This window comes from Onychomys torridus, chromosome X, assembly GCF_903995425.1.
Source record: "Onychomys torridus chromosome X, mOncTor1.1, whole genome shotgun sequence".
Taxonomy (NCBI): Eukaryota; Metazoa; Chordata; class Mammalia; order Rodentia; family Cricetidae; genus Onychomys; species Onychomys torridus.
The window spans coordinates 118,276,339-118,287,332 of NC_050466.1; the positions used below are offsets into that span (position 1 = coordinate 118,276,339).

Here is a 10,994-nt window from a genome sequence, read left to right on the forward strand (position 1 = left end):
TGTAAGCTGCTATGCTTACTGTGACCTGTGGTATTCCTTGGCTCCGGATGGTCAGAACACTTTTCCATCCAAGCCACAATGCTTACAATGTATGTAATAAAGCACTGCCTGAGGCACTGGGAAATCAGTACAAAAAAAAACAGGATAGGAAGGGCCCTGGATCGGTCACCATAATAGATTGGCAAAACGGTGTAAGAAAACCATTAACCAGTCAAATTCTGTGGGGATTTATGTTAGAGAAAAGTAAACAGAAAACTTCTTGAACAGGGGGTTACACAGAGAGTTGTCAGTGAAGGCCTTTCCTGGAAGTGGCTTTCAAAAGGAGTCCTGAGTGAAGAGGCCAGCACAGACAGGCCAGGGCTTGGTGCACTCCCACTGTGTGCTCTAGCTGATCCAGGAGCAGAGGGCAAGCCCAGTGGCTGCAGTCTGGCAGACAACACAGAGGGTGATGGGGGTGAGGTGGAAGGGCAGATGTAGCAGAGTCTGGGCCACACATGTGACGCTATGACGCTATTTTGAGTGTGGAGGATCCCAGTAGGGGAGTGACACGACCCATAGGGGATGGCTGCTCTCTGTGCAGAGAATGGACTGCAGAGAGGCAGGATGAGTTAGTGTGTGTGTGTGTGCGTGTGTGGTGGGGGAGGGGGTACAGCCCTCAGGAGCCTGTTGCAGAAGGCCAGGGGGAGGGGCTAGGATGTATGGAAGCCATGATGCAGCAGTGTGCAGAGGGAGGGGGTTCCCTGGACAGGGCTTTGCAGGGCTCAGATGGGACCTTCAGTGACTGTATCTGGGTGTGGGGGGATGAGGCAGCTCAAGGCCTCCCGGGTTTATTTAGCCACGCAGAGACATGGTGCTGAAGTTTTCTATCAGATGCTCCAAACGCCTTAGACTCTCAGCACACAGTGGTTGTAGGGTTAACCAGTGACTTGGGGGGGGGGGGGAGAAAGAAAGAAAGGAAAGGCATCGTGGGCGGTGCGCGCTCCAGGGACGCGTGCGCGCACCCAGCATTCTGCGCGAGCCAGAGGCAGGCGGAGGGAACGCGAGCAGACTGCACGCCTTGCCCAGCCGGCGAGCCCGAGCCAGCCAGCCCGCCAGCGCCAGTGGAGCCCGCGTGGAGGGAGCCGCCGGTTGATCCCGCAAGATGAACACCCTGCTGTCGCGGGCGAACTCGCTGTTCGCCTTCACGCTGAGCGTCATGGCGGCGCTCACCTTGGGCTGCATCCTCACCACCGCCTTCAAAGACAGAAGCGCGCCAGTGCGCCTGCACGTCTCCAGGATCCTGCTCAAAAAAGTGGAAGACTTCACCGGACCCAGAAAGAAAAGCGACCTGGGCTTCATCACGTTCCACATCTCTGCGGATTTGGAGAAGACTTTCGACTGGAACGTCAAGCAGCTCTTCCTTTACCTCTCGGCAGAATATTCCACGAAAAGCAACGCTGTGAACCAGGTGGTCCTCTGGGACAAGATCCTTCTGCGAGGCGAGAACCCCAAGCTGGATCTGAAAGATGTCAAAAGCAAGTATTTTTTCTTTGACGACGGGCACGGTCTCAAGGGAAACAGGAATGTCACTTTGACTCTGTCCTGGCAAGTTATCCCCATTGCTGGGATTCTGCCTCTTGTGACTGGATCTGGACGCGTGTCTGTCCCATTTCCAGACTCGTATGAAATAGCCACGACTTTCTGAAGAACTCTCCCTGCGTCTGTGTTAAGGAATCGTAGTTAAAAATTGTCAAGAGTCTTAAGGAACTTGTGTTATAATAACCAGTTACCTTGCGTGTAGTATTCGTGCATGTTCACATTGAATGTGATTTAGAAGCAGTCTTTTGTCTATCTCTTGTTAAAGCATGCTTGGTTCCTGAAAAACAGCTAATATGATTATTTGTTAGCTGCTATAAGTGGTGGAAATAAGGTGACTAATAACTTTCTGAAAAGTGAATACATCTTTAATATGCAAATCATTGTAACACCTTTAATGGCTGTGTGTCTAAGAAATATTGGTCTTTCCAGGTTTTCCCTACAAAAGTTTTCATGTTTTACAGATTTTTAAAAATAATTTTTTACATTGTCATTGAAAGTTGGAAATGTTTGCATGACTTCCCACTGACTGAAGCTTGTTTTGGTGTGTATACTGCCACTAGATGCTAATTGTGAACAATTATCGGAAAGTCTCCATTTTAATAATTTTTGGAGTTAATACTCATATTCAAATTTCAATTTACGTATTCTCTTATTGTATTCTATTGCCAACAATCTAGTGATGTATGTAATACAAACATAGGCTCTTGGCAGATGAAGAATGTGAAACACTGAAGCTTGGGGAATCCAAGCTAAAATAGCTAGCGAAGAATGGAGTCTAACTTTGATCACAGGTATTCTCATTCCCTGAAGTTATTCCACCTCTTAGGCCTGAGATGACATTGTAGTACAATTTCATTTATAATTTACATTGTGTTTTTTGTAACCCTGAAACCTTTTGTCTTGATGTTCCTGATATTACATAAAAGTAGCTTGTGCTCAGGTTGTAAATAAAGCCTGCTATAGAAGTAGTATTTTCTTTCACTCTGTGCATTTTTCTTTATAATAGAAGTATAAAAATTCAAATATATCCAAAATAAGTTCTATATTATACATATAAAAGTACATGATTAAATATATGACTTGATTTTTTTTTTTCTGCTGTGGGAAAATCAATAATCTCCAAGACAGCGTTTACAGGACAGCTTCAAGGTAAAGAGGGGGTTGGGAAGGGCTATTCAGCACAGGTGATATGAAAGTAGAAGGACAAAACCATAATTTAAGCAAGGAGAAACACTATAGTTTCACCATCAGTGACGACACATTATTATTATTTCAAGAACCACTATGTAAGAACTATGGAAATCAGTATGGAGGCTTCTCAAATCATGAAAATTGAACTGCTCTGTGACCCAGCTATACCATTCCTGGGCATATACCAAAAGGACTTTATATCCTTCCATAAATAAAGTGAGATTGTCCAGGAAACGGGTGAAACTGAAATATATTAGTGAGGCATCACAGTCTCAACAAGACAAATAATGCATGTTTTCTTGCAGCTGCATGAGTTAGATTGCATATATGTACCACATTTTCATATCTCCTGATGGCCTTCTGGGATGACTATTTTCTGCTATTGTGAAAAGAGCAGCAGTAACATGGATGTGCAAGTGTTCCTCTGGAAGGATATAAAGTCCTTCGGTTATATGCCTAAAGGAGATCTTAGCATCTAAGTTTTACATGTGTGTATTTTGGGGGGGAATGAGTATATGAGGTTGACCAGAAAGGGACCCAGGAAAGAAGTAAACTGAGACTTTAAAGGAAGGGGTGGACATGGTAACAGAACACATGGGTATGAAATAGAATACTGGAGGTGGAAGGCTTTGGACAGGGTAGGGGACCAGGCAATTGGGGAGATGAAAGGGTGGGAGCATAGTCAACCAAAGCCAAGTGTATATGAAAATGGCATGAGGAAACGTTATTTTGTAAGATAATTAAAAACGAAATACTTGTGTTATTGTATTTTATCTCATATGAATACATCACTAATTACCTTTGTTCCAACAAATGTGTATGTAGCTGTACAGTTCATAGAGAAGTATGTAGGACTGAATTTTTCCAACTAGCATTAAACATCAAAGGCATAGGTAGCATCATACCCACTAAAATGGCTTTGGCTTCTGTTTTTTTTGTTGTTGTTGTTGTTGTTGTTTTCTTCATTAAAGATTTCAGGGTCTTCACTTGTTTATTGATAAAAAGACAAAATTGGACAAGTTAACATAAATGGTGGTCCTTTCACATGACATCCATGTGCCTTTTGTTTAGCTTATTCCCTGAAGTTTTAACAGGAAAGCATCTTAATAATGTGCAGACAGGAAGACGAGCAAGGACAACACATCATTCTTATAAATTTGAATTTATTTATAGTCTGTATGCCAACAAGAACATTTAACTCCAACACCTCTGTACTGCTACTAGACATACAAATGTTAAAATCTGCAGTTACCTAGGCTTATGTGTTGGCTGTTTCCTTTGAGGAAGACATGCACAAGAAGCCTGCAATCTTAACCAGACCCTGATGCCAGTTCCATGTGTACTGGTGCAATAAGTGGATCTGTTGGTTTGGTACAGATGAATGGTGAAATTTACTCTAATCATATTTCTGACATGTCCATGTTTTTAGAATTTGTCCAGGAAGAGAAGTAGAAAGATGACAAGATGACCCCAGTTAGTCTGACCCAATCTGTGAGCTACAGGGTCACTGAGAGATGCTGGGGGGAAACAATAAAGGAGGACACAGAACATCAACCTCTGGCCTCCACATGCTGATCCAGCCCCAACAAGTGCACACATGTGAATGAATAAACAACACACAAAGATTAAAAATAGTTGTACCTTTGCCTCTATATCAATGGAAGAAGATGCTCATAAACATTCAGGTACTTTTGAGGAAGGTAAGGGTATCACAAGTGTGAGTTTTGATCTGAGCGATTTCTGCACATAAACAGTGTGATAGTTGTGATTCTGCAGAGTTGAAAGCCCATGTTATTTCTTCCTCTGAAGAGAAAATTTTTAAAAGATTTGAAAATTATTTTTAGTTTTATATATATGGGGGGGATAAAGAGAGAGAAAAAGGGAGAGAGAGAGAGAGAGAGAGAGAGAGAGAGAGAGAGAGAGAGAGAGAGAGAGAGAGAGAGAGAGATTAGAGGCACTGAATCCTCTAGAGCTGGAGTTACAGATTGAGTGCTTTTCACCACTGAGCCATCTCTCCCAGCTCCCTCTCAGGAGAGTCTTAAATGCTCTGAAAAGTAAGTCTAGCATGTTTACAGGAGAATTATCACATAGGAAAAAAATATTTTTTCTAAATATGGACCATCTATGGCTACACTGCTCTCCTACAATGACTAAATCCCCAACCCCAAATACAGTTGTTGGTTTTTTGGGGTTTTTTTTGGTTTGTCTGTTTGTTTGTTTTGTTTTGTTGGGGGGGGGTTCGAGACAGGATTTCCCCATGTAGCTTTGCGCCTTTCCTGGATCTCACTCTGTAGACCAGGCTGGCCTCAAACTCACAGAGATCCACCTGCCTCTGCCTTCAGAGTGCTGGGATTAAAGGCGTGAGCCGCGCCCAGCCGCCGCCGCCGCTGTCACTGCCCGGCCAATGACTTCTTAATAAACATCACAATACACCTTAACTGGAAAAATCAAAATTGATATCTGAAACAATGTAAGTAAAACTGAAGTCTGGAAGTATATAAATACAACATTAGCAAACTACTGACAAAGAACCAAGGTGGCTCACCAATTTTTGCTGAATCATTTATGCTCCCATTGCTAAAAGTTCTCCACTCCTCAACTCATGAAGCAGATAAAATGAACTCAATTGTGACAAAAGTAGTGGTGTGGTAAATATATGAAATTGCGGAATAACTTATAAGCAATGACTATAAAGCTTGTAGAAGATAGGTGGTGTGCATCCACTACAGGTTGAACCACTTGCATATTCACACTTAGACTTCAATTACCATCATCAATAAAGCACCAGTATTTCTAACAACAGCTTATGAGTTTTATTCCTGTGTAGATGTATTCTCATGTGGGAAAGATGATTCCAACAGGTTATTACAAAACACGTTTCTCTTTTTTGTTTGTTTACTTTTCAGGGCAGGGTTTCTCTGTGCAGTCTGGCTGTCCTGGAACTCACTCTATTGACCAGGCTGGCCTCAAAATCAGAGATTCGCCTGACTTTGCCTCCCAAGTACTGAGATTAAAGGCATGCGCCACCACTGCCTGACTTAAAACATATTTCTTTTACAAAAAATATTTTATTTTTAATTAATTATGTGATGTATATGATTGCAGTGTCCACAGACACCAGAAAAGGCCATCTGTAGCCTGGATATGACATACTTTCCTATACTATTCTGATGTCTGAACTCTGTTCCCATAGAACTTTGTTTATTCCACTGGGAGCAATGCCTTCTCCTGCCCATGGGATGCTATGGGCAAGATGCCCTGCTTCAGCAATGCAGCTTAGCAAGCTAAAGGGCATTACGCAAACATCCCTCATTCAGCCAGAAGGCCTTCTGTATCTGGAGCACATTTGGTGATAGTGATGAAATATTCCCTGTATGTTCTTCAATGTTTCTCTATCCCTGCTTTGAACTTTGAGTTATCTGGAACAAAGGCTTCATACACTGACAGTAAAGGAACTCTGGAGCAGCATTAGCCTTGAATCCCCTGATTCTGTTGAATCTGGAACTCAACTTCAATTCATCAGCAATAATCAGTGGCAAGTCACAACAGACACCAGATTCCCCAGAGCTGGAGTTATAGGCAGTCATGATCTGTCTGACATGCCTGCTTGGGTCCTCTGGGAGAACGGTTTGAGCTCTTAACTGCTGAGCCATCTCTCCAGCCCTGAAAACATGTATCTTTTATAGAGAAATCTACAGTGATGATAGTGGTTCTCATTTTATGAGACCAATTAAATAAATGTTACATTTTAAAACCTGAAATTGGCTTAATTAACTGAGTCTACTACATTGTCTTTATCAACTGCATCATTTTTGGCTTAAAAAGTTGTATTTTTATGTGTATGTGTGAATGCCTGTGTGTTCAGATGTGCATCATGTGTGTTCTTTGTGTCTACAAAAGACAAAAAAACTAGAGTGACTTAAGGTTTTGAGTTGCCATGTGGGTGCTATGAACCAAACCTGGGCCTTCAGGTCCTCTGAAAGAATGTCCAGTACTCTAACTGCCAAACCATTTCTCCAGAATTCTTTCTTTTTCCTGTAATGACAATCAGACACATTTCCATTGGAAAACACAAGTTAACTCCTTATGAAATAGTCACTGAACAAGCAAATGCTTATATACAGACCCAGAGGTTGTACCTTCTGGACATGGCATCAGAAGGAAGACAATTCTTGAATATCTTGGGAAGATATGATACTAAAATCTTCTCACTTCTCAGGCTACAGTGATGCTTCTAAATTTCAAATCTTGGATGTATATCACATGACTGACAATGAGCTGTCCAGACTCTTAGTATATCCCTGTTATAGAATGTATGCTAAAAGATTGACCTAGAAACTGATGGCATCCTAGATGTGGACAGTTTTCCCAAGATTACAGATCAATACTTTATCAGCTTTAAAGAGTGGTTTTTTTCCCTCATCTCTTTTTCTTTTCCCTATGTGAAATCCACAGGATCATAATCAGAATTTGGCTTTAGTGACATATTATGGTCTAGGAAAATCTCAGAGGAATTATTGGGTTTTTAGGTTAATACTAAGCTCGATTCCATTGTCATTATCACTTCATGTTTGTAACAAGAGCCTCTTAAAATTCCAAAGTAAGAGAAGAATGTTATCCTTGATATGCTAGACATTGCTGCTACTTGATTTCCTGCATCCTATAGAAACAATAAACTTTTCAGTTAATAATCCAATAACTACCTGTCTTAATCAGTGTCCCATTGCTGTGAAGAGACACCATGACCACAGCAATTCTTATAAAAGAAACATTTAATTGTGGCTTACTTACAGCTTCAGAGGTTTAGTTCATCCTCATCATGGCGGAAAGCATGACCACATGCAGGCAGACATGGGGCTGGAGAATTAGCTGAGAATTCTACATCTAGATCTGTAGGCAGCAGAGAGAGAGAGAGAGAGAGAGAGAGAGAGAGAGAGAGAGAGAGAGAGAGACTGAGACTTTGAGCCTGGATTGGGACCTTGAAAACTCAAAATGACCCACCCACCATTGACACATTTCCTCCAACAAAGCCATGTCTCCTCATCTTTCAGTGCCACTTCTTGCGGACCAAACATTCAAATCTATGGGCCTATGGGGCCATTCTTATTCAAACCTACACACTACCCAACATGAAACTGCTGTCTGAGTGATGCCTAAAAAGCATGCATTATGCTTCCAAGCATTATACACTCAAGACAACCTGTGTGGTTTCGAGTAATTTCTTTTATTGTTAGTTAACTTGATTGGATTGAGAATCACCTAGAATTCAGCTAAGCATAATTTTAAATGTGTCCATGATAGCGTTCCCTGAGAGTGAAAGACCTTCTCTGAATATAGGCAATGGGCCCAGCCATAGTTTGTGATCCATATAGAAAGGGGAAAAAAAGAAGGCTGCTAGCGTGGACCTTCATTCTTTCTCCACCCTTGTCATGGACACCATGATATGACATGTTTTAATCCACTACACAATATATACCAAGACTGCATAATGTTAGTTGATTAACACTAGCAGAGTCCTCCTTCAGCAAATATTGTTATAAACTTTTATATCAGAAAGAAGACGATTCTTGAATATCTTGGGAAGGGACTGTTGGACTTAGACCAAGCCTGAGCTTGCTTGTTATCAATAAAACCCTGTGTGTTCAACTCCAGGAGTGGAAACCAAATGTGGCTGCATTGCCAGACCCCCAAGCAAGACCACCACAGAGCCAATATCCAATGCAAAACACACAGGGGTTTATTGATAACAAGCAAACCTGGGCTTAGTCCGTATCCAACATCTGACACAGCAGGTGGAGGAGGATGGCCCTGAGCTCTCAGAGTGAGGGGTGTTTAAAGGGAAAACCACAAGCAGGGTGGTACAAGCCTTGGCATCATATGACTAGGTGAGGATATGTAACCTTTGAATTTACTGCTTGGGAGTTACAGTTATCATTTTGGGGCAGGCCTGGACAAGTCCCAGACTTTGCCCTTGAGCTGTCATGGGGGCTGGCTGGCCTAGCATGTACTGACTGTTGGGGTTGACTCAGTGGCCCAGGCTCTGTCCTTGAGCAGTCATGGAGTCTGGCTGACCACATACGTTCACATTGACCCATGCACGTAGCTCTAAGTTGGTGAGGGAGTCCAGACAGTAAACAACTGGCTGAACCTTGAGCTCTCAGAGTACGTGCAGAAAGGGAGCTACTGCAAGGACTATGTCTTTTGTTCACGGCCCTCCCAGAAACTGCTCAAGTCTCAGGAAACTGAAATTGAGGCCTGATCTCTGAAAGAAGACTAACAGCCTGTAATGGCGTTTGCTTGGTCCTTTCAGGACCACACATACACACATCCAGCCAAACAAATAACAACCCAATCAAACAATTTTCTTCAGGAATTTAAATTTATTCTGGAGTCGTGAAGATACAGGTGTAACTGATCCTCCTCTAGTGCCACTAGGTGGTGCTCTTTTCCAATTCCCTAGGTCCTATACAGCATCTTGGAGAAATTAATCTACTAACTTTCTCTGCTTTTCATGATGGTTCCATTTGGCGTTTCTGATTGCTGCCTTTCAGACAGTCTCCCCTTAAACTAATATATCAGCTCTCATAATTAGAGGCCAGAAGAGTGGGTTCTGGAATCAACACCAGTCTTGAAACAGATAAACATATGTTTCTACTCAGGAGAGATTTGTTGGATCTCCTGGAGGTATGAGTGGTAATGGGGGTACCAGTAATCTGATCTAAATGATGGGCTGAATTCTAGGTTATACTCTGGAGTTGCTAACATAGTAAGTATGGAATATAACATAGAAACCAGAATTATTTTTTGAAAATGCTGAAGTTTGAATCCAGGGCCTGGCTCACACTAGGCAAGCACTCTAGCACTGAGATACATGCCCAACCCCCAAACAAGCATTCGTTTTAGCATATTTAAATTAAGTACAGTCATGTGTCTCATTATAGCATCTATATTTATATTTATTTATATAAATATATTTATATATTTATATATATCACACACACTTTGATCATATTCACCCTCTATAACCCTCTCTTGTCCCCTTCCTCTCCCCAGCTAGTTCTCTATTTGCTTTTTGTTGTTGTTGTTAATTAATAAGTTTCATTGGGGTTACTTATAAGATCATGGGTGAGATGTTACTTACATGAACATGGGCAACACATTAGTTGACACACAAAGGCTCTCTTTCCACCAACCATTAACTACCTATAGATCATCATGGAAGAATGGACTAAACTGGAATTCTTAAGTTACTTCAGTTAATCTTAGAATCTGTAAGAAGCTGGGATTTAGTTCCGTGGTAGAACATATACTTAATAGGACTGAGGTTGTGGATCCATCCCCAACACAAAGAAAGGTAGAAATGAGATCACACAAGTTAACCAAGGGCAGTTGAATATATCTGTAGTCTCAGTTACACAGGAGGGTGAGGCAGGAGGATTGAGTCCAGAGATTTCATATAGTCATAGGAAAAATAATGAGACCCTACCTCTCTAAATATTAAGTTAGGGAAACTAACTTAGGATAGCTATAAAATTATCACTTACTGTACATTTTTGTTATTTTATCAGTTAATTGTTAAATTTTCAAATATAAACATTATTAATATGCAAAAGAAAATAAGTCCGTGTGAATGACAAATACACATGAGATTTTACATATTTTAATTAATTAATTAATTTGTTTATTTTACATCCTGTCCAATTTTCCCTCCCTCCTCTCCCATTCCCACTCCCACCCCACCTCTGTTCCAACCCCTCAATACCCTCCTCCTCCATTTCTGTTTAGGAAGGGCAGGTCTCCTAAGGATATCAACAAAACATGGCATATCAAGTTGCAGTAAGACTAAGCACCTCTCCTGTAGTGGTATTTGCTCCACCCATGACCTTAGGCTATACAGCCCAAAGGAGGAGGGGCTCCCTGCAGTTGTTTGTGACCTCTTATAAGGAAAGGAAGAAGGGTCACATGCCCCCTTCTCCCTACTCCTGCCTGCAAGGTGGATTTGCTCCTAGTCAGATCAGAGGATGACTTCTGCTGTCTACTCCATTCTGTAATCCTGATCTCAATGCTGATGAGAAAGGAGCAACAGATGCGGAAAGACATTGGACAACAGAAAAAACTTTTGAGCTAAACCAACCTGTTTATGTCAAAGATGTGTTGACTTCAGAGTGGAAACCAGGATACATCCTATGTTGGGGAAGGGGTTTTGCTTTTATTTCTGCAGGAGA

The 10,994-nt window shown here is 41.7% G+C and overlaps 1 protein-coding gene across 1 annotated transcript; it reads left to right on the forward strand.

Annotated features, from left to right (window-relative positions):
• The first annotated feature begins 966 nt into the window (after positions 1-966).
• On the forward strand, positions 967-2,549 carry LOC118574112 (signal peptidase complex subunit 3). Its single transcript, XM_036174775.1, has one exon. The coding sequence runs from the start codon at positions 1,142-1,144 to the stop codon at positions 1,682-1,684; it is 543 nt and encodes a 180-aa protein (XP_036030668.1). The 5' UTR covers positions 967-1,141; the 3' UTR covers positions 1,685-2,549.
• The last annotated feature ends 8,445 nt before the right edge of the window (positions 2,550-10,994 follow it).

Bases quoted from the DNA above. Each gene is read 5' to 3' on its own strand.
- LOC118574112 (XM_036174775.1), top strand. From the start codon at position 1,142: ATGAACACCCTGCTGTCGCGGGCGAACTCGCTGTTCGCCTTCACGCTG.